Below are 24,847 nucleotides of genomic sequence, written 5' to 3'. Positions count from 1 at the left end.
TTTGTGTTATCAGTAAGAAAGTGGTAGGCGTTTTTTTTGTATAAACATTTGCTTTATATCAAGACTTTAGTCGCTACGAATTTCCTAAGCAGGAGCTGTAATTTTGTGATTCCGCTGAGAATTTCGCAAATTCTTTGAAACCATTAAAATTAAATTTCAACCACTCAAAAATGTGCTGTATCGCCTACTTCACAAAACATCGTGCAATATTTGACTGGTTCTAAGAATTGCGCTTGGAGTTTTGTTACGGCACAAGCAAAGATTGGCACAAGCCAGTTTGACTAGTTAGTAAACACGTTTTATTGTTACCTTAAATAATCTATCGCAGTAAAAGAAACTTAAAGCAGTCCGTATGTTTCAAACATATTCATAATTTCGTCTTCATATTTAATGAAAGTTTTAGATTTGTAAATAACAATAACTAATTGTCAATTTGTGTACTTTCATGACATTATATCATGATGGTATTTTGTATATTGAAAAATGGTTTTAAATGGTTTGTATGTTGTTTCCATCTGAAGATACGTATCGCGATACGTATTGTATTGTACACACTGTACCGCAATACGTATCGTATCGTAAGGTGAGGGTATCGTGACACCCTTAGTAAACAAATAAAAAATATTATTTTAACTCCATTTAATACATCATTAACACAACAAGAACACTAAAGGGTGTTTGTCAATATTTGTTTATGTTTTTCCCTTATGATATTAAATTTAAAAAAAATACTGCATTAAATTAATAGCTACTCTTAAAGAGCTTATGATCAAATGGTGTATTTAAGAATCTATAGATTATTGCAAGTTTAATATGCATGTGGATGGATATTAACTTAATATTGTCTTCATTGTAAGAAGACGTTAAAGCAGCACTTGATAATATAAAAATGCTGTCAAACGTGCACTTAAAAACAATTTTAATTCTGTTACTTATAATCATATTTATAATGCTTAATATTTCCCAATTTCATGGTTTATCGCGCTATTTTATCCAATTTCATTGTTTATCAGGCTAATTTTCCCAATCCTAATTGCACACGCTGTAACAAATAAAAGCAAAAAAATCACTTAACAGATTTAATTATTAGCAAGTAAATTCATCTAATGCTTAATGTACCGTTAAACTGATATGTGACCCAGTCATGCTGTTTTAATGCTCAAAATGATTGAAAAGGTTAAAACTACTGACAACAGCCCAAAACTACTGAGAGATGCCCTCCATACTACTGAGAAGCAATCGGTAGGGTAAACAGGTCTGTTAACATTGTGTTAAGGTTTTGAACATTGGCTCTAAAATCAAATTGCTTCCACCTACAACTTTGAAACTTCATATGTAGATGCACCTTGATGAGTTCTACACGCCTATTTGGGGTCACTAGGTCAAAGGTCAAGGTCACTGACCTCTTAAAAAAAAAAAAAATTCTGACAAGCTTTCATTTATTCTAAACTGCACCCGTAGCCGAGCGTGGCACCCGTTATGTGGTGGTCTTGTTAGGCTTAAGTCTCAGAATTGGTTGGTGAATTTGGGTCTTGGGTTTGATCCCACTTATCAAGATTATATGAGCCGCGTTCTGAAAAAACTGGGCTTAATGCATGTGCGTAAAGTTTCATCCCAGATTAGCCTGTGCAGTCCGCACAGGCTAATCAGGGACAACACTTTCCATTTTTTTGACATTTTTCCTTTAAATGAAGTCTCTTCTTAGCAAAAATCCAATTTAGGCGGAAAGTGTTGTCCCTGATTAGCCTGTGCAGACTGCACAGGCTAATCTGGGACAGCACTTTACGCACATGCATTAAACCCAGTTTTCTCAGAACGCGACTCATATCTTTAGGACACTCAAACAATGGTTCTACCCAAACAACAGAATCAAGAGTGTCTATAAGCCTCGATCTAGGGTATTCAAATGAATATGTTTTAACTATTATTTTCAGATTTGGAGCGAGTGATGCATCAGGAAAAGGCGCATCAGGGGTAAGATTCCCTTGTTCAATGGGCCGATTATAGTACCTGTAACCTTTGGCAGCGTTGACAGTGGCATCGCCTTCAGTGTTTGTTAGAACATAAAAAGAGATTTTACTCTTTCTTCTATATTAATGTTGAAATTGCCCGTTTGAAAATGTTTTGTTTGAAGAATTACTCCATAAGTTAAAAATGCTTCATAAGTAAGTGAATTTTAATAATGATATAATGGGAGGTAGTGAAAAGTGCAAAAATCATAGTTCTTTCATATTAGCATAGGTATTTGCCCTTGTTTATTTTTTATGAACATCATAATAGAAGAAGTATTAAAGGGTTTCAAATGATGCTTCCATCTCAAAGCAAGTACAGAGACAGAACAAGTAGTACAGAGATGCTATTCTGTGTACATGTACTAAGGTTGAAATATGTTTTAAACCACTCAAAATCACTCTAACATGAAGTAGTTATTATGCCCCCCTTCGAAGAAGAGGGGGTATATTGTTTTGCACATGTTGGTCCGTATGTCCGTCCACCAGATGGTTTCCGGATGATAACTCAAGAACGCTTAGGCCTAGGATCATGAAACTTCATAGGTACATTGATCATGACTCGTAGATGACCCCTATTGATTTTGAGGTCACTAGGTCAAAGGTCAAGGTCACAGTGACTTGAAGTAGTAAAATGGTTTCTGGATGATAACTCAAGAACGCTTATGCCTAGGATTATGAAACTTCATAGGTACATTGATCATGACTCGCAGATGACCCCTATTGATTTTGAGGTCACTAGGTCAAATGTCAAGGTCACAGTGACTGGAAATAGAAAAATGGTTTCCAGATGATAAGTCAAGAACGCTTACGCCTAGGATCATGAAACTTCATAGGTACATCGATCATGACTGGCAAATGACCCCTATTGATTTTCAGGTCACTAGGTCAAAGGTCAAGGTCATAATTTTGAGGTCACTAGGTCAAAGGTCAAGGTCAAGGTGACCCGAAATAGTAAAATGGTTTCCTGATGATAACTCAAGAATTCTTATGCCTAGGATCATGAGACTTCATAGGTACATTGATCATGACTCGCAGATGACCCCTCTTGAATTTCAGGTCACTAGGTCAAAGGTCAAGGTCACGGTGACCCGAAAATAGTAAAATGGCTTCTGAATGATAACTCAAGAACGCTTACGCCTAGGATCATGAAACTTTATAGGTACATTGATCGTGACTGGCAAATGACCCCTATTGATTTTCAGGTCACTAGGTCAAAGGTCAAGGTCATGATTTTGAGGTCAGTAGGTCAAAGGTTACGGTGACACGAAATAGTACAATGGTCTGGATGATAACTCAAGAACGCTTATGCCTAGGATCATGAAACATCATAGGTACATTGATCATGACTCGCAAATGACCCCTATTGATTTTCAGGTCACTAGGTCAAAGGTCAAGGTCACAGTGACCCGAAATAGTAAAATGGTTTCCGGATGATAACTCAAGAATGCTTATGCCTAGGATCATGAAACTTCATAGGTACATTGATCGTGACTCGCAGATGACCCCTATTGATTTTCAGGTCACTAGGTCAAAGGTCAAGGTCACGCTGACCCGAAATAGTAAATTGGTTTCTGGATGATAACTCAAGAACGCTTATGCCTAGGATCATGAAACTTAATAGGTACATTGATCATGACTCGCAGATGACCCCTATTGATTTTCAGGTCGCTAGGTCAAAGGTCAAGGTCATGGTGACTCGAAGTAGTAAAATGGTTTCCGGATGATAACTCAAGAACGCTTTCGCCTAGGATCATGAAACTTCATAGGTACATTGATCATGACTCGCAAATGACCCCTATTGATTTTTAGGTCACTAGGATAAGGGTCAAGGTCACAGTGCCAAAAACGTATTCACACAATGGCTGCCACTACAACTGACAGCCCATATGGGGGGCATGCATGTTTTACGAACAGCCCTTGTTATAAAAAATATAATCAAGGGTTCTGTTGAAAAATAAAGCCAGTGAAAAAAATTGGGGCTTCCTCTTTTAAGATAAAGCTGCAGTTAACCCTTTCCCACTCAGAAGTACATGTAAAGTGAAATGTTTGGATAGCTATATGCAACCAGCATAAAACCCAAACAGCCAGCAAGTAGCATGCAGGTTTTAAGCTTTTTGCTGCACATCAGTATGTAAGGGTAAGAAATGAAGCCTGCAAAACTTGAATGCTTTAAGAAAGGTCTTTAATCTTTAGCTCGGCTGTAAGCAGAGAAAACCCGAGGTATTGTCATAGCCAGCTCAGCATCTGCCGTCCTCCATCTGCGTCGTGCTAAAACCTTAACATTGGCTCTAAAATCAAAGTGCTTCCACCTACAACATTAAAACTTCATATGTTGCTGCACCTTGATGAGTTTTACATGCCACACCCATTTTTGAGTCACTAAGTCAAAGGTCAAGGTCACTGTGACCTCTAATATTCTTCTTACAAGCTTTCATTTATTCAAAACTGCACCCACAGCCGAGCGTGGCACCCGCTAAGCGGTGCTCTTGTAGTTTGATTGTCTTAGGGCCTACAAACACGTCAAAATGCGTATTGTCCCGGTATTTAAAGTGGAAAAGAGATAAAACAAGTTGTCCGTTATTCTCTTTAAGGGAAATGTTGACGTGCTGAAAAAGCGTGCAGAGAGATTTGGTCAGGTGACCGCCTCCACGTTATCAAAAACTGAGGAGGAAGAGCGGATACGTAAGAGGAAAGAACGCTTCGGGGAAATCACATCTGCCACCAATAATGCCCCCAAGATTGCCAAGATCTCGTTCAATGCTAGTGCTGGCGACAAGGTAAGTGTGTGTTGTGTACTAGAAAGTCTGGAAATCTTTGTTAATATTTCTCAACTGTGTATGGTTTGATAAAAGTTTTTTTGTACTTTTCATGTTTTTATCAAAGTTTTTTTTTTCTTTTGTTTTTCAGGATAAACTAAAGAAGAGAGCTGAACGATTTGGAATGGCCTGAGAAGATGAGGAATGGCCATCTTGTTCATTGTAGCGTGAGGTTGTTGAGTAATGTCTGAACAAAATGTTGAAGTATGTAATGGTACAAAGTTGTAACATGTCTTGGTGGGGCTTAAAAAATGCGTCAGAACCAGTTGGTATGGAATTTTGTATCCAGATTTGTTAATAGATAAAGGTTGAATTTTTACAAAGAAGAAAACTCAACCGTTTGAGAATTTTCTCACCAGAATTTTTAAAATTAAAATAATTTTTGGAAAGACATTTTTTTTGGTCTGCTATGAATTTTTTTAACCCGTTTGGGCAATGACATCATGATTTAATACCTGAACATCAGAAATATATTTTTTGCAGTTAAACAGTGCTTGATATATATACGTATTTAAGAATATATGGCTTCAATAAAACTTTATAAATTGCATATTTTTAATACTTGTCAATATGCTTAATTTCAACTTATACAGAAATCTGTCTAAGGGTTACTGTAAATAAAAAATATTACTTAAGATCAAACTCAAATTGAAAGAAGTTATCTCAATTTGCTCTGTGAATTTTCAAAGGTTTTCAAAACTATAGGTAAAGCTTATACAAATGTGACCAAAACATTGTAATTTTTAAATGTAATTAAAATAAAGTAGTTGGGTAATACAGGCCTTAATCTGAACTGTTTTTGTGATCCTAGATTAAGTTGTTTGTTTTGAAAATTTAAGTGAAAAGAAATATCAGACGTTTAATTCCTTTAATAAAGGAGCTGTCATTGTTGAGTGATCATACTTTCATACATTAGGTACTTGTTTAACCCAGGGAACAGGCTCAAAAATAATCAATAAAACTCTGAATTTATCCTCTTGAGCTCAAATAAATAGGTTTAAACTAAAATTGCTTGTTTAATGTAGAAAATAGACTTGTTGGCTTATTGTATACTTTTTTATTTCATTTTAATATGTTGGTGATGACATATTTGAAAATTTTGCCCAATTACCATTCATTTTATCGCAACTTTTTTACTGGAACAGCTTTAATCATATTTTAGTTCGCAGAGCAATGAATTAAAAATAAATAAATTAAGTAACTCTAAATGAAGGTTGCAATAATTAAATTAAGATTGCAATAAAATTGATCGTGTGTTTGGCACCAATAAATGTCAGCAAGTATGAATTTTCTTAGCAAAATGTTTATGAATTTACTGTTGCTATTATTATTGTCACGATGATTGTTTTGAGAATAATCAAAATTTTGGTCTGATAACGGTTTGATATGACACGTTTTTTGTGATGAAAAAAATCAGTCAACCAGTGAATAATCCAGTTGTTAAATAAATGATTGCCATTCTATGTTTCAGTCTTAACTCTTTTAATACGGTGATGAGTATTTAATATTCAAATATAATACTTGCAAATCTACTATTGAAAAGAAACATTCAATTTTGTTAAAACCACCTTATAATAATACAGACAGTACAACCATTCCTGAGGATTGCAGAATAAAAAAACACAAAAAAATGTATTTTTTTTTATCATGCTAAAATAAAATGAGACTTGTTCTGAGAAATCTGGGCTAAATTCATGTGCGTTAAGTGTTGTCCCATATACGTCAGTCTGCACAGGCTAATAAGGGACGTCACTTTCAGCTTTGATTGCATTTTTCCTTAAAGGAAGTCTTTTTGAGCAAAAATTCTGTTGAGGCGTAATGTGTTTATCTGATTAGCATGTGCAGACTGCAAGTGAAGCTAATGCCTAAATCAGGGCTCTAAGTTATTGTGTGTTGGCGGAAAAACCATGACAAATTGTAACTTATGTCATTACTATAATGTTTTAAGGAAATGAAAGCACTTTCCAGAAAATCAGAGACCGAAATTATTTGCTGTACAAAAATAATCTATGAGAATATATAATTGTTGTCATGTTTATTTACTGTTTTGAAAAGCCAAACCCTGCAATCATAATAATAAACAGTTTAATATCCAGTAGGGATAAAGATACACATTTTCATTGTAAAAAACAATTGAAAAACATTTACTTTATTGATGTAAAAAAGATGTAGTAAATTCATATTTGTAAACCTTGATAAAGCCCATTTGGGCGAAATATTGGAATAAAATGAGTGTTTTTTACCATAATAATAAACTTAGTGCAGCCATACAGAGTTTGCCAATACCAAATTAAATGCTTTACAACAAATTTTCTAGCTAAGTTGGCTCAATGCAGAGCCAGTTCTTTCATATAAGCAATACTTTTTTTATTCCATTGTTTTGCCTATCAGCTTATCAGGACTACATTGTTTTATGCCTCACTGTAATAAAATTAATTTATCTAAAATGTGTGGAGGCGATTCACTGGATTATGCATTAATATTTCTAGGAATCCAAAAGCCTGTGGTGAATGAGTTTAGGTTTTTGATTGTTGATCAATTCTGGCATGTTACAACCTCCAGTATCATGGCATACATCTTATTTGTGTTCAGACATATTAGAATAACACATTATTACTCCAACATGCCATGTCTCGGTTCACCAATTTCATTTGTTGCCATGTTTGGATTTTCCTTCTGGTAAATCAAGTGCCTGTAAATGACTAAAAATTGCATTGTTCCCATGATAACTGAAATTTCTGGTCTGTATGAATTAAACTGATGGTTGGAAGCGCATGATGCCACATTAAACAGTCTATTTGTATGGGAATCCAAATTATTTATAATCTTTAGAATCTGGTGAAATAATTGAAAAATGACTTATGTGGAACACAAACATTCAATAATGAGTTTGAAGATAAATTTAGGTTTTCCATTTCTTTATCAAAAAAGGAAAACACATTTGGGTTTATGTTGCAATCTCTACCAACAACTTTTATGTTACCTGAGCAGTTTTATTTGACAAGGTTGAAATTTAAAGTTTACAGGAAGTGATATCATGATTGTGTAATTTCATCTTCATTTAATTGTGTTACCTGAACAAAAAGTGCCCATCATTCATGAAGTACTCAGAATTCAAATAAATTCGCCAGTAAATTGGTCTTGTGTGGACGAACAATGACCAGGGACCTCATAGATATTGTATTACAATTTTTGCCACTATTTTTATTTTTTATTTCCAGTTTTCGTACAATTTACCTCCTGAGCGTCTGTAGTGGGGTTATTTATAATCTGACCTGAGTTCACATTTTTCAAACCCTATGTTCTCATGAAATACTTCTTTACAAATGTGGAAGTTTTAAACTGTTTAATCAGCTTAGAAGATTGCTCCTTTTAGTCAGGCTCGCTTTCATATTTTGTGCTGTAATTTGCTACTTAAATTATGTTTAATATTCAGAAAAAAATACTTCAGTAATTTCTACAGAATATATTTTTGGTGTATATAGCCTTCAAATGAAATCTTCCAGTGAACTGTAAAATTTTGAATGTTTAACTTTGAAATTCTTACTCATTTCACTGTCACTTCCAAATCCATGTAAGCTCAGTTGGTTTGGGTAGAATTAAAGGTTGTCAGATATAACTGCATGGCATACAAACTTTAATGCTTTGATTTTAATTGTACGTGGTTCATTAATACAATTTTTTTGTGAAAAATTCTGGATATGTTATTTGCTTTCCAGTAATCATTTAAATAAAAAAAAGCAATATTTCACTGTTGCTTTTGTGTGATACTGACTTTGTATATAATGATGAATAGAATGAGGCGTTGTGAGCGCACACAAAATGTTATGTAAGTCATAAAAATTGAAAATACTGGTCCTACCTAGGAAGCACACATTGACTTAGTATGGACTCGTTAATCTTAGCCCCCCCCCCCCCCCCCCCCCCCCCTCCCTAACAACAATAGTGTTCCTGGCAATATAGTCCAAAATGTTAGGAATCTAGTCTTTTAAATCCAGATTTCAAGGAAACCAGTGCAAGCAATTTGTTTGGTATGGTTGATAAGCCCCTAACTGTACATGCTTGTATTAACTATTTCAGTGCTGGAACCAAATTTTGAAGGCCTTTGCAAACAGTTTGGATCCAGAGAAGACGCCACAGAATGTGGCATTTCATCAGGATCCAAACTGTTTGCTATTCTGATAGTATTCTTTGCAAAAAATCGAAGAAAATGCTAATTTTAGAAATTCAGCAGACAACATTTTAGCAGACGACAAATTTCCCAGCATGCAAAGGATTAATCGCACTGTTCATGGCAACAATGGAAGGTGGTGGACTCGAGATATCCCAAAAACTTGTGAAAGGCAGCTATGAATGAATGATAATGAATAAGAATTGATAATAGTAACGAGCCAATAGCCTCTGTGTTTGTTAAGCAACTTGTGTATGATTCAAATTAAAATCAAATGCTTGAATTTTCACAGGTGTTCAAAACATAGACAGTTAGCATTTAAACATACCTGTATCAATACATTTCTTGTTTGTGTGCTCATAATTATGTTAACCTATATTTTTATGATTTTTCTACGAGTGTTATATTCGGAATAAAATCCTAATATAATATTTCAAGCTTCTCCATTTTTGTATGTTACAAAGTTAAAATGAGTTGCTTATGATGTGGAACATCTTGTGTATCCATTTGAAAATTATGTGAGTCAAAATAAAGTTTGCATTAAACTTTTTGGTATGGCGTTACAATTAGTTGTATTACATAAATTTTGTTTTCACTTTATATATTGGAAGTTGAGTTTACATGATTTATTTTCCTATTAATAAATCAAATGTATGGACATGATAAAGTGTTCTTGTTAGTGAATGATTTTATGGATAATGTTCAATGTTAATTAAATGTTTCTGTAGAGGGATACAATAACCATGGTTCCTAATGACCATTTTGTTAATTAGTTAATTGTATGCCCAATATATGCAAACTTATGTCTTTGATAAGCCAGAAATAAAATAAACATGTTTAAGGTATGATTTGTGAGAGTTGTAAAAGTTCATTTCTGTTGTGTTAACCGACCCATTCATAGACTTAAGAACAATTAAAGATTAGTATTTGACTCAATAAAACACCTCGAGTTTGCATATAAACTGCCTTGCTATACTTCACTTTTCAGATAAACGGCCTTTCTATACTTCACTTTGCAAATACACTACCTTGCTATACTTCACTTTGCAGATAAACTTCCTTGCTATACTTCATTTTGCAGATAAACTTCCTTGCTATACTTCACTTTAAAGTAATTTTAGTACAAAACAATCGTTTGAATATTCCTTTTTTTAGACTTAAGTATAAGAATCGGTTAGTGAATAAAGACCAGTTCTGCATTTTACTTAACTAGTTACGCAAACAACCTGAAGAACACAATTCAGATTCATTGTAGGTTAAATTATCTATTGGAATTACTTCATGGTGTCTACTCATTCATTTATAATATATAAAGAGACTATTTATTATGCCCTCTTTGAAGAAGTTGAGTATATTGGGGGTGACTTGATAAATGTCTATCTCTCTGTTGTCCTTTTGAAGAAGTTGAGTATATTGGGGGTGACTTGATAAATGTCTATCTCTCTGTTGTCCTTTTGAAGAAGTTGAGTATATTGGGGGTCACTTGATAAATGTCTATCTCTCTGTTGTCCTTTTGAAGAAGTTGAGTATATTGGGGGTCACTTGATAAATGTCTATCTCTTTGTTGTCCTTTTGAAGAAGTTGAGTATATTGGGGGTCACTTGATAAATGTCTATCTCTCTGTTGTCCTTTTGAAGAAGTTGAGTATATTGGGGGTCACTTGATAAATGTCTATCTCACTGTTGTCCTTTTGAAGAAGTTGAGTATATTGGGGGTCACTTGATAAATGTCTATCTCTCTGTTGTCCTTTTGAAGAAGTTGAGTATATTGGGGGTGACTTGATAAATGTCTATCTCTCTGTTGTCCTTTTGAAGAAGTTGAGTATATTGGGGGTCACTTGATAAATGTCTATCTCTCTGTTGTCCTTTTGAAGAAGTTGAGTATATTGGGGGTCACTTGATAAATGTCTATCTCTCTGTTGTCCTTTTGAAGAAGTTGAGTATATTGGGGGTCACTTGATAAATGTCTATCTCTCTGTTGTCCTTTTGAAGAAGTTGAGTATATTGGGGGTCACTTGATAAATGTCTATCTCTCTGTTGTCCTTAGACCAATAAGATGTTGAGTATATTGGGGGTCACTTGATAATGTCTATCTCTCTGTTGTCCTTAGACCAACAAGATTTTGCAGAATATGTTGAGAAAGCTCTTATGTAGGATTATTAATTTGGAGAAAAAAAGATGCCCAGTGAATTTTAGGCCCATTTGTTTCTGAGTGATACTGCAAAATCATTTATATTTGTCTGCATGAAATGTTAGGTTTTTTTTCCGCAAAAAATTGTGGCGCTTTTAAAATGAAAACTGTTTTCACACAAAATCTTGAGAATGCTTCAAGCCATGATCATATCAATTATTGTGCTACGTAGTCAGGAAGAAAATTAGATCCCTACTGAGTGAACCCTTTTAGCGCTGGAACCGAATTTTGGCGTCTGATCATGATCCAAACTGTTTGCTATTCTGATAGTGGTCTTTGAAAAAAAGTGAAGAAAATGATTTTAGAAATTCAGCAGACAACATTTCAGCAGATAACAAATTTCCCAGCATGCAAAGGGTTAAAGGTCAAGGGTAGATTTCAATTGTAAAATATCTTGTAATAACTGCAGATAATGCGACACTTGGATGCACACAATTGAGAAGGGGGGGGGGGGGCATATATTTTAAATACTTGTCTAAGACTTACTATGGTCTTCTGTGCTTTGTCTCCATGACCAAAACATATCAAGGTTTCATGAAAATCTGTGAAAAAATTTGGAGCGGAAGCAACAGTGGAGCGGAAATAAAAGACAAAGGGCATTGCTTTCCAATCCAGTTGTTGACAATGCTGTTTTAAAAGAAACTAACACGATCCAATGTCACAAGTCGGCAACAAAACTAAATATCAATCCAAATGCAGTGCAAATGTTTTTCACTGCCTACAATAGGTTAAGAATTTGCCATACATTATAGAGTAGTTTGTTACAAATATCTGACAATCTCTTTGCATAAAATAATATATATATATTTATTTTTTTCAACCTATTTATTTAAGCTTGATTGTATAACAAGCCTAAGGCTTATATGAAACGCTCTTGAGTCCGTTTCCTGGGCCAGTACTTGGTGTATATGTGGGAGATCTAAAGAACGCTCCCACGGTGGGGATTGAACCCTTGACCTCCCGATCACTAGGCGGACACCATATCCACTACGCCACAGCGACCCTAATATATTAATCGAATATGTTTGAATGACACTCCTTGTTTATTGCAGATTTAAACCAATGCATTCTAGAAACCTTCCATCCAGCACAAGCAGTATTGTAAACCTGACATATGTGATACAGCTCTATACACGCAGTTGTCATGCCCATATTTAAAAGAACCAAAGCTGAATCTGCTGTTCTATCATAAAATTAAAAACGCGTGAATAGGGTCCAAAAATGTTTGATCATTTGATCCCAACAAGAAACATGATTAAAATAATTGAAGCTTCTAATTGCAATATAATAACACTTTATATTAAAAGGCTTTTGGTGAATAAATAAGTTAATGTTGATTTGTCCAGTATTATAATATAAATACCACATCCCACAGAGCGTGGTACAATCCTCAAGATGGTAAACTTGGCTTGACGCATTTGTTGTCCGTTACACAATTACATTTAATACAATACCTTTCTTAATAAAGTTTTAAAGGCTTCATTTCCAAATCATAGTTACTGATGAGCAACAAACAGCATAAAACCTGAACAGACTGTGAGTTACTCGCAGGCTGTTCTGGTGTTTTGCTGGTTGTAAAAGCCATTTTCACTTTGTTTCTTATGGCGGAAAGGGTTAAGCCTCAGTTGACATTGTAAGATTAACAATAGGTCGCATAATCTACTGAATTCAATATTTATGTTACGCTCATCTCTTCCACCAAGTTGTGTAAAAGTTATTCCATATTGAACAATGCTTTGCTCTTTATTAATGAAGTTCAATATTTTCCCGCTTAATGCTGGGTATTCCCTCAAAATGGCTGTTATGTAAATGGGCACATATAGTACCGGTAATATTCTTACAATTTTAGTGGAAATTTCACAAATATATATAGGATCTGGCACGAGTAGTCATATCATACCAGATTTTATTAAACAAGTTCAGAAATTTTGTTAGTAAGTGCACCTTTATGATATGACAACGAGTGCAGATCTTTTTTATCACATGCTTTTAAATGAGCAAATTAAATAAATATTTACACAAACATAATGATAAATCCCGAATGTTGTTTACATTACGTGACGTCATTTGACGTTGCAATGTCATTCAGCAAAAAAACAAAATGCGATTGGCCAATAAACGAAAACTAAGCCAATGAAAACGCTTAAAAATGTTGTATTACACATGTGTAATAAAAAAAAATATGTAATGGTTGTATTACATGGGAAACATGGTATAGCATGTGATAAAATATTTTATTTTTTTCCCACTAAATTCTGTATTAACCCTTTACCACTTAGATACGTATTTTGACACATTTGTAGTCCCTTAGAAAATTACATTTAATTAAAGACCTTTCGTACTAGGTTCAATTTTTAAAGGCTTCATTTCCAACCCTTACATACTGATGAGCAACAAACAGCATAAAACAGGAACAGACTGTAACTCGCTGGTTTTATGCTGTTTGCACATAGCCATTTTCACTTTTCCTCTGATTGGAAAAGGGTTAAGTCGACCATTGTGAAAACGCAACAACTAATATACATGTTTATTAGGTTATACAAATACAGTAACATTTCACTAAGTTTAACAGAACTTTCAAACTTTTGCTGAAAAAAAATTCAAATATGTTTGAAAAAACATTTTTAACAGGATAAATTTAAAAATGTAAAAACAGTTTCAATAAATGCTTGTATAGATTAAATAATTCATTTTTTAGTTGAAAACTTATCATTTAAATTCATTATCAGTGGGTGATCATATTGATAAAATACTAACAGTTTGAACATCCTTGTTTGAAATATAAAAATAAAAATTGCAGACAAAAATGAATCTAACCTTTTCAAACATGATCATAGACATTTTCAGTTTTGCTAACTCCAAAGAAAAAGCAACATTCAAATCGGTTTGAATGAAGTTTTTCTTCTGACAAATCAATAAACGAACATTTTATTTTAGTAGTGAAAATTGCTCTGTCCTTAGAAAAAAATACCGAATGATTTGAATAATAACAATCGTGTACACTTACGCTTTCAAAAACATGATCAAAGTACAATACAATAACAACTAGAGCTTTGTCACAGACGTGACATATACCCCCACGTGCCGCATTGACACAGACTATTTTGCATGCTGTCTTCACAAAACAAGAGAATCAAATTTAAGGCGACTTTTAAGAATTATAATGCCATTATCATTAATGGCCATTTTGACCTTTGAACTCTTGAATTCTGTCGCATGACATGCCGTCCAAATTTATGGCCATTTTTTTACTTTTGAACTCCAAGTGTGATCTAGACCTTGGAGTTATCGACATAATTCTTTCGCATGACACATAGTCCAATGATTGTGAACAAATGTACCAGGTATTTTTAAAATCTCAAAATAAATTACATAGTTATGGCCCAGACAAGATCATTCATGGCCATTTTTGACCTTTAAACTCACATTGTGACCTTGAAGTTGCATATATCGATGTAATTCTTTCGCGCCACACACCGTCCAATAATGATGAACAAATGTGCCAAATGATTCTAAAATCTCACAATGAATGACATATTTATGGCCCGGACAAGCTCATTTATGGCCATTTTTGACCTTAGAACTCAAAGTGTGACCTTGACCTTGGAGATATCAACGTAATTCTTTCGCACGACACACCGTCCAATGATGGCGAACAAATGTGCCAAATGATTTTAAAATCTCACAATGAACAACATAGTTATTGTCCAGACAAGGTCATTTATGGCCATTTTTAATCTTTGAACTCAAAATGTTACCTTGACCTTTGCGATATTGACGTAATTCTTTCGCGTGTCACACCGTCCCATGATGGTGAACAAATTTGCCAAATGATTTTAAAATCTCACAATAAATGATCAAGTTATGGCCCGGACAAACATTTGATCCTTGATCTCCAAGTGTGACCTTGACCTTGGAGATATTGACGTACTTTTTTCACGCGACACACCGTCCCATGATGGTGAACAAATGTACCAAGTTATTTTAAAATCTAACGATAAATGACATAGTTATGGTCTGGAAATCTTTCGGTTTAAAACACACTAAGTGACCCCGTGACCTAGTTTTCGACCCGGCATGACCCATATTCAAACTTGACCTATACATGATCAAGATACAACTTGTGACCAAGTTTGGTGAAGATCAGATGAAATTTCGGGACAGACCGACAGATGGCCCGGACAAGATCATTTATGGCCATTTTTGACCTTTGAACTCACATTTTGACCTTGACGTTGCAGATATCGACGTAATTTTTTCACGTGACACACAGTCCAATTGTGGTGAACAAATGTGCAAAATGATTTTAAAATCTCACAATGAACAACATAGTTATGGCCCGGACAAGCTCATTTGTGGCCATTTTTGACCTTTGAACTCAAAGTGTGACCTTGACCTTGGAGTTATCAACATTATTCTTTCGCGCAACACACTGTCCAATGATGGTGAACAAGTATGCAAAATGATTTAAAAATCTCACAATGAATGACATAGTTATGGCCCGGACAAGCTCATTTATGGCCATTTTTGACCTTTGAACTCAAAATGTGACCTTGACCTTGGAGCTATCAACGTAATTCTTTGGCGCGACACACCGTCCAATAATGGTGAACAAATTTGCCAAATGATTCTAAAATCTCACAATAAATGATAAAGTTATGGCCCGGACAAGCATTTGACCCTTGAACTCCAAGTGTGACCTTGACCTTGGAGATATTGACATACTTTTTTCACGCAACACACCGTCCCATGATAATGAACAAATGTACCAAATTATTTTAAAATCTAATGATAAATGACATAGTTATGGTCCGGACAAATCTTCGGTTTAAAACACACTAAGTGACCCCGTGACCTAGTTTTTGACCGGCATGACCCATATTCAAACTTGACCTATACATCATCAAGATACAACTTGTGACCAAGTTTGGTGAAGATCAGATGAAATTTCGGGACGGATCGACCGACCGACAGACGGACAAAGTGACTCCTATATAGCCCCCATTACCAATGGTAATGGGGGTATAATTACAAAGTCCAGAGAGCAAAGGTAGAATTTCGATTCCTTTAATTAATAACAAATCCTTATAATTGATCCTCAACTCTAAATCATTTTGTCCATATTTTAATCAGTGTTTGAATACTAAAACAAAAGCATTTACACAGACAATCAACAACATGATAGAGCACATAGTACAATGTTGAATAACAGAACAAGCAGAATTCAGAATTCAAACTGTTTGAATTTCAGAACATTAAAAGTGCTAAAAAAGCATTAAAAGCATTTTTTTTTCAATGTATTTCTAAACTCACAGATAAATTGTTCTCTTAATCGAACTCGAGCGTAATTTCACATGTACCATCATTCAAGCGGGATCCCCCTCTTCCACCCCTTGACCTGAAACTTCCCCTTCCTCGAGACCTTGGATAACTCTCCTCATTTGACCAGCCACGTTTGCTTCCCCTACCTCTTCCATGAGAGTAACTTCCCCTGCCACTAGTATTGTAGTCGCCCTGGCTATTTCCTCTAGTCTGGTACCCACTTCCTCTAGTCTGGTACCCTCTTCCTCTAGTATGGTTCCCTCTTCCTCTAGTATGGTTCCCTTTTCCTCCAGTTATAGACTGGTTACCAGTACCTTGTCCAATAGCCTGGTTCCCCCTGTCATTACCTCTGCTAGCCTCAGTTGTGGTTCTTGACCAATAGTATTTCTCTTTAGCTCGGAAAGAGCCTCGCCCACGCGAAGGAGAGAAATTACCACGTCTACTGTCTCCTTGATAACTGTGACTACTGCTTGCCTGAAATATTGACATAAATTTTAGTTATAAAGCGAGGGTAGATGTTAAAGCTGAAAGGGTACATTAAATTTAAAAGAAGAGGTTTACTTTTTTAAATAAAAACATAAATCTTTAATGTGACCTACATTTACTTCATGATAAACATCAGTAGGGGACAAAGGAAGAAAATCTAAATCATAACCACTGTGTGTTGAGAAGAATACAGCAGTTGTCATATTTTAAATGCACAACAAACATTCCGTTCCAACCACCAGTGATTACAAAATAATGTTATGCACTTCAAAAGGGCACCTATTCTTTATTATTTTAATGTTGAAGTGCCTGGTGCGACTGGTATTTATACTTAACCATACACTTTGTACAAATGTAGTGTCCTTACTCAACTTGTGCCATAGGCATGCATTCATAGATTAGTTTAAACCTAATAATTTTAGCTCCATTGAAAAAAGTCTAAAGCTTATATAAAACACTCTCAGTCTGTTTCCTGGGACTAGATGTCTATGTACGAGATCTAAAGAATGCTCCCACAGTGGGGATCTAACCCGCGACCTCCCAATCGCTAGGAGGACACCACATCAACTACACCACTGCGACCATGCATAGATAGCTATTCAATTGTTACAAATTGTTCTGATTTATACAATTTCCTGGCATGTTTTGTTGATTTTTAGCAGGCCAGTTGTACTTTTGAAGCAATGTCTGCAATGTTTCATTTTTTGTTGGCATTTGGTGACGGGTTTCTAAATTTAATGGAGTTATTTGGAGTACCTGAGAACTTCTTTCGTACTTCTCACTGCCACTTCTTGTTTGTGAAACTCTTGCTCCTAAAAAAAGATTACAATATGAATTGACCACAATTAATACACAATTTCTGAAAGCCTGTCATGAACAAATTTTGACATATTTAGTTTCAACCTAGTGATTTTAGCACGATTCATCAAAAGCCTCAGGCTTATTGAAAGCCTTTTGAGTCAGTTTCCAGGCTTTAAAACCAGTACTTGGTGTTTTGGGGGGAGATCTAGAGAACGCTCTCCGAGTGGGGATCGAACCCATGACCTCCCAGTTGCTAGGGGAACACCATATCCTTAAAGCCACACACCTTGAAATGAAATATGAAATATGGCATAGTTAGTTTAAGTATAAATAAGAAACATATTTTATCTATGCCAGTTAGAATATATCTGGTGGTTACAAGGTAGAAATCCGTCTCTTTTGGGCTTTAAGACTTAAAAATAATCGCGTTTGTTGAAATGGACAAATACGTCTAAAAATCCTTCTTTCGATTTTAAAAGTGTTACTGTTTGAAAAATAATAAATTTCTTCCTAACTAGGCTAAAGATTTAATTTTATCTATGCCAATTAGAATGTATCTGGTGGTTACAAGGTAGAAATTCGTCTTTTTTGCGCTTTAAAACTTTTAAATAATCGCGTTTGTCGAAATGGACGTTTACGTATAGAAATCCTACTTATGATTTTAAAACTACTTGCTAACTAGGATATAGATTTAAAGACAATTTTACACACTTTCAAATTGCATCTGTATGTATTGATTAACATGTATTTCATTTCAAGGTGTGTGGCTTTAAGATCACGGCGACACCATCTTTTGACATATTTGATGACACATACAATGGCTCAAGCTTTCAGAATGTATTTATTACATACAGTGTATACGAAAGACAATTATCAGATGTTTCCGCCCTCATCACCATTTCGCTGATTTGCAAAAAATTGAACATGATCAGAGCAGTTGAAATGTTGATGTATGTCAAAAGTCAGTATCCGTAAACAGCCACCACAAAAGACAACTTGGAGATATTAAGCAATTTTATGTCAATATCATAAGGTTGTAATCTCACTACGAAAAATATTAAGCCTGTTGAATTATTTCTAAATTGAACGTAATCAATTGCAAGGGTTTTAGAAGTCCACAAGAAACATCTGAGATATGCAAATTGTGTACAAAAGAGTTTTTTTAACATATTGGAATAATTCAGTTGATTTACTTTGTGACAAACACTCCTTTACATTAACCGTAATAAATATGAAAAAGACTCAACATTTTCTAACAATATGAAGCAGCACACGCGTTCACAAGACATGGATGCCCCACCCCCCCAATTTCAATTTTCATTTCATAACTCTATGACTGTCAAAAAGAAACTGTTCTCTGTCCAAATGCCACATTTGACATCTAAGTATGACCTTGACGTTTGAGGAAGGGAGAGTTATACACCTACTCCATCTCATTATTGAAGACATTAGCGGTAAGTAACTTTTAAATTGCATGATGAGTTACAATATAACAGTCCGGACTAGCTCTTTTATGGCCAAATTGTTAAGTTACAGTCCGGACAAGCTGTTTTATGGCCAAATTGTTAAGTTACAGTCTGTCAAGCTGTTTTATGGCCAAATTGTTAAGTCACAGTCTGGACAAGCTGTTTTATGGCCAAATTGTTAAGTTACAGTCCGGACAAGCTGTTTTATGGCCAAATTGTTAAGTTACAGTCCGGACAAGCTGTTTTATGGCCAAATTGTTAAGTTACAGTCCGGACAAGCTGTTTTATGGCCAAATTGTTAAGTTACAGTCCGGACTAGCTCTTTTATGGCCAAATTGTTAAGTTACAGTCTGTCAAGCTGTTTTATGGCCAAATTGTTAAGCTACAGTCCGGACAAGCTGTTTTATGGCCAAATTGTTAAGTTACAGTCTGTCAAGCTGTTTTATGGCCAAATTGTTAAGTTACAGTCCGGACAAGCTGTTTTATGGCCAAATTGTTAAGTAAGAGTCCGGACAAGCTGTTTTATGGCCAAATTTTAAAGTTACAGGCCGGAAAAGTTGTTTTATGGCCAAATTTAAAGTTACAGTCCTGACAAGCTGTTTTATGGCCAAATTGTTAATTACAGTCCGGACAAGCTGTTTTATGGCCAAATTTTAAAGTTACAGGCCGGAAAAGTTGTTTTATGGACAAATTTTAAAGTTACAGTCCGGGGAAGCTGTTTTATTGCCATTCAACATTTGACCTCTAAGTGTGACCTTGACCTTTTAGGTAAAGAAATGGGAGTTACATGTCACACGGCATCTTTTTAAATTGCATGATGAATGTATAGTCTGGACAAGCTGTTATATGACCAAATTTGAACTTTGACCTTTAACGTGAACTTGACTTTTGAGGTAGGGGGATAAGTGTTTCATGCGACAACTCATCATATGCTGGTTTACATTAATTTTGTGCCAAGTTAATTTAAAATCCATCAATTTATGGTTAAGACAGGAATTTTCACGCTGTTTAATGGCTTATTTTACCTTTTTATTTTAGCTAAATTGCATAGAAAGACTAGGACTTATTTGAAACATTTTGAGTCCATTTCCTGGGACTAGAACCAGTACTTGGTGTCTATGGGGGAAATCTAAAGAAAGCTCCCACAGTGGGGATCGAACCCATGACCTCCTGGTCTCAAGGGGGTCACCATATCCACTACGCCAAGGCGACCTTTTTTAAATTTTACTTTTGAGCTCATAAGTATGACCATTTTTGATGAAAGGAGACAGGCGTTACACGCAAAAAGTCATCTTATACTCGTTTACATATGAGCATAGTTATTTCAAATCCATCATTAAATGAAAAGTTGTGGCTGAGACAGAACATACAGACGCATAGTGTGACTCATATTTATATAATTTATTAGACAAATAGACCCTTTGATATACGAACAATAACCTAATTATTGAATATTAAAATTTAATCTTTAAGACAAAACTACTTTTTTATTTAAATGCAGATACTTGAAAAAAAAGCTCCTTTCTTGTCTGAATAAATATGCAGAAAGGAGCATCTGTTGACTGAATATGTAAGATCACAATAAACTCACCACTCTTACTGTCCCCCCTGGACTTAGGTACACCTTCCATGCTGCTGCTTCTATTTCCTTCTGGTCTCTATAATGGGTGTGTAGGTGGTAATTATGACAATATTATTGTGAGGTAAATATGACAACATTCATTGTCTAAATTAAGAATGCCTAGGGTAAGTTTTATTAGTTGAAACCAGAACAGAAGCCAAGTATAACGTTATATAATTTAATTGATAAATGTCCGCATTCAAACAAACCCTTGCAAAATCATGCAGCTGTTAGAAACAGTTTTTTTTAAAGTCCGTCATAGTCTTGTGCTGCTAAAGTGACAACAATTTTGGTCAGAAGTAATCACACACCTAATATAACAAATAAACATAATAACAGAAAGAAAAACATGAGCCGTGCTCTGGGAAAATTAGTTAAATGCATGTGCCTAAAGTGTCGTCCCAGATTGGCCTGTACAGTCCACACAGGCTGCATGTGCCAAGTGTCGTCCCAGATTGGCCTGTACAGTCCACACAGGCTAACCATGGACTACTGCATGTGCCTAAAGTGTCGTCCCAGATTGGCCTGTACAGTCCACACAGGCTGCATGTGCCTAAAGTGTCGTCCCAGATTGGCATGTACAGTCCACACAGGCTGCATGTGCCTAAAGTGTCGTCCCAGATTGGCCTGTACAGTCCACACAGGCTGCATGTGCCTAAAGTGTCGTCCCAGATTGGCCTGTACAGTCCACACAGGCTGCATGTGCCAAGTGTCGTCCCAGATTGGCCTGTACAGTCCACACAGGCTGCATGTGCCTAAAGTGTCGTCCCAGATTGGCCTGTACAGTCCACACAGGCTGCATGTGCCAAGTGTCGTCCCAGATTGGCCTGTACAGTCCACACAGGCTGCATGTGCCAAGTGTCGTCCCAGATTGGCCTGTACAGTCCACACAGGCTGCATGTGCCTAAAGTGTCGTCCCAGATTGGCCTGTACAGTCCACACAGGCTGCATGTGCCAAGTGTCGTCCCAGATTGGCATGTACAGTCCACACAGGCTGCATGTGCCTAAAGTGTCGTCCCAGATTGGCCTGTACAGTCCACACAGGCTGCATGTGCCTAAAGTGTCCTCCCAGATTGGCCTGTACAGTCCACACAGGCTGCATGTGCCTAAAGTGTCGTCCCAGATTGGCATGTACAGTCCACACAGGCTGCATGTGCCAAGTGTCGTCCCAGATTGGCCTGTACAGTCCACACAGGCTGCATGTGCCTAAAGTGTCGTCCCAGATTGGCATGTACAGTCCACACAGGCTGCATGTGCCAAGTGTCGTCCCAGATTGGCCTGTACAGTCCACACAGGCTGCATGTGCCTAAAGTGTCGTCCCAGATTGGCCTGTACAGTCCACACAGGCTGCATGTGCCTAAAGTGTCGTCCCAGATTGGCCTGTACAGTCCACACAGGCTGCATGTGCCTAAAGTGTCGTCCCAGATTGGCATGTACAGTCCACACAGGCTGCATGTGCCTAAAGTGTTGTCCCAGATTGGCCTGTACAGTCCACACAGGCTGCATGTGCCAAGTGTCGTCCCAGATTGGCCTGTACAGTCCACACAGGCTGCATGTGCCTAAAGTGTCGTCCCAGATTGGCCTGTACAGTCCACACAGGCTGCATGTGCCTAAAGTGTCGTCCCAGATTGGCATGTACAGTCCACACAGGCTGCATGTGCCTAAAGTGTCCTCCCAGATTGGCCTGTACAGTCCACACAGGCTGCATGTGCCTAAAGTGTCGTCCCAGATTGGCCTGTACAGTCCACACAGGCTGCATGTGCCTAAAGTGTCCTCCCAGATTGGCCTGTACAGTCCACACAGGCTGCATGTGCCTAAAGTGTCCTCCCAGATTGGCCTGTACAGTCCACACAGGCTGCATGTGCCTAAAGTGTCGTCCCAGATTGGCATGTACAGTCCACGCAGGCTGCATGTGCCTAAAGTGTCGTCCCAGATTGGCATGTACAGTCCACGCAGGCTAACCATGGACTATACTTTCAACTTGAACTGGATTTTCATTAAAACAAGATTTCATTCTCACAAAAAATTCCATAAAAGCAGTGTTATTCCAGATTAGCCCGTGCAAGATGACACTTCACACACATGCTTTAAGCCCAGTTTTCATAGAGCGACAATCGTACAATTTGCTTAAATTCTGTATGTGTATTCATGTTTTACCATTGGAAACTTACAAACTCATTAGCTGGTCCCTGTTATTATGTTTTACCATTTGAAACTTACAAACTCATCAGCTGGTCCCTGTTATTATGTTTTACCATTGGAAACTTACAAACTCATTAGCTGGTCCCTGTTATTATGTTTTACCATTTGAAACTTTCAAACTCATCAGTTGGTCCCTGTTATTATGTTTTACCATTTGAAACTTACAAACTCAAAAGTTGGTCCCTGTTATCATGTTTTACCATTGGAAACTTACAAACTCATCAGGGACCTATATTCATGTTTTACCATTGGAAACTTACAAACTCATCAGCTGGTGCCTGTATTCATGTTTTACCATTGGAAACTTACAAATTCATCAGCTGGTCCCTGTATTCATATTTTACCATTTGAAACTTACAAACTCATCAACTGGTCCCTGTTATTATGTTTTACCATTTTAAACTTACAAACTCATCAGCTGGTCCCTGTTATTATGTTTTACCATTTGAAACTTACAAACTCATCAGTTGGTCCCTGTTATCATATTTTACCATTTAAAACTTACAAACTCATCAGTTGGTCCCTGTTATCATGTTTTACCATTTGAAACTTACAAACTCATCAGCTGCTCCCTGTATTCATGTGTTACCATTTGAAACTTACACACTCATCAGCTGGTTCCTGTATTCATGTTTTAGCATTTGAAACTTACAAACTCATCAGCTGGTCCCTGTTCTTTGCTCATCCAACTGCTGCCAGGATACTCGCCCTATAACATTTACAGAAATTATTCATTACAGGTTTTTTATTTTGATGATTTAATAGCCTTTACTTGATCATATTTGCAATGGCAACTTTTTACCACCAAATTCCAGTCCCAAATTTCTCAATTGATGGTTTCAACTTTTATGGTTTTACTTTCAGATGGTTGGAAATAGAGCTCTCAAGTACTGAAATATTGAATATGAAGTGGTAATAACCACTTAATTGATATCTTTATATTTAATTTCTTCTGTTTTCTGTAAGTTTTATCAAATATTATAAAAATTACAAATCCAGCAATAATACTTTTCCAAATTTTCAGAAAATAGATTATTCCCAGGTATAGGTCACACTCTCAAATCAGTGGAAGAAATGAACATGAGTTCAAAAACGTTGAGAAAAAGACCTGATTTGAATACCATGCTTTGTTGCTTGATCTTCTTTATTCTGATTTACAAACCTATTCCTTAGTGGAAAGACCCTGACTTATACTTGAAATAGTATAGGATAAATTGAAAAATAAAATCATTTAAGAACAAACAACAAACATGGTATAACAATAAGAGAGCATTATCAATTATACAACAAATCGTTTTGTAATTTTTTAATCACACACAATCCGGAAAGTATCACAAAGCTAATATTATCATTCATTTTCATACATTCATACAATCATGTGGCTCTCACATACAACATTGCCACAGTTTTTCTTAAATATACTTGTTAAGGTTTTCAATAAAGTATTGATTCTCTGACAATACCATCATTTGGTGATCACATTTTTGTTTACTCATTACAAATGCAATATAAAATGTACCTAATCCTTTATAAACGGTCTGGTATTCTGTCAATTTATTGAAAACCCTTACATTGTATAAAAATCTTTGTATGCTAATAACATTCCTGAAACCAATCAGTGAGTAATACAACTTTGCTAAAAAGTTGGCCCAACCCAACTAAGGGTTTTCATGGACATAATGTAACACAAACAACTATCATGAAGCAGATCCCTAATGGAGTGTGGTGGTTTGAGCACCTCTATTACTCGATAGCTATGC

At 36.0% G+C, this 24,847-nt stretch overlaps 2 protein-coding genes across 8 annotated transcripts in view; one reads left to right on the top strand and one right to left on the bottom strand.

Annotated features, from left to right (window-relative positions):
- Window positions 1-12,526, top strand: part of LOC127840066 (SAP domain-containing ribonucleoprotein-like) — a 60,310-nt gene extending 47,784 nt beyond the window's left edge. For 3 of the 4 annotated variants that reach the window (XM_052368462.1, XM_052368458.1, XM_052368461.1), the window contains 3 exons: window positions 1,935-1,974; window positions 4,604-4,789; window positions 4,920-9,844. In XM_052368462.1, the coding sequence (XP_052224422.1) occupies window positions 1,935-1,974; window positions 4,604-4,789; window positions 4,920-4,961 (268 nt within the window). In that variant the 3' untranslated portion in view covers window positions 4,962-9,844. Of the gene's footprint in view, window positions 1-1,934; window positions 1,975-4,603; window positions 4,790-4,919; window positions 9,845-12,241 lie in introns of those variants that run through there. The other variant, XM_052368459.1, reaches the window with a different exon arrangement.
- A 1,175-nt stretch (window positions 12,527-13,701) lies between these two features.
- LOC127840063 (uncharacterized) overlaps window positions 13,702-24,847 on the bottom strand; it is a 110,817-nt gene continuing 99,671 nt past the window's right edge. For 3 of the 4 annotated variants that reach the window (XM_052368450.1, XM_052368452.1, XM_052368451.1), the window contains exons 40-43: window positions 23,740-23,796; window positions 20,856-20,922; window positions 17,754-17,809; window positions 13,702-16,985 (exon numbers count right to left, since the gene is read on the bottom strand). In XM_052368450.1, coding sequence (XP_052224410.1) covers window positions 16,518-16,985; window positions 17,754-17,809; window positions 20,856-20,922; window positions 23,740-23,796 — 648 coding nt within the window. In that variant the 3' untranslated portion in view covers window positions 13,702-16,517. Of the gene's footprint in view, window positions 16,986-17,753; window positions 17,810-20,855; window positions 20,923-23,739; window positions 23,797-24,847 lie in introns of those variants that run through there. The other variant, XR_008030380.1, reaches the window with a different exon arrangement.

Source organism: Dreissena polymorpha, chromosome 7 (assembly GCF_020536995.1).
Source record: "Dreissena polymorpha isolate Duluth1 chromosome 7, UMN_Dpol_1.0, whole genome shotgun sequence".
Taxonomy (NCBI): domain Eukaryota; kingdom Metazoa; phylum Mollusca; class Bivalvia; order Myida; family Dreissenidae; genus Dreissena; species Dreissena polymorpha.
Note: the sequence above shows the minus strand (reverse complement) of the source record. Positions and strands in the feature narration are given on the sequence as shown.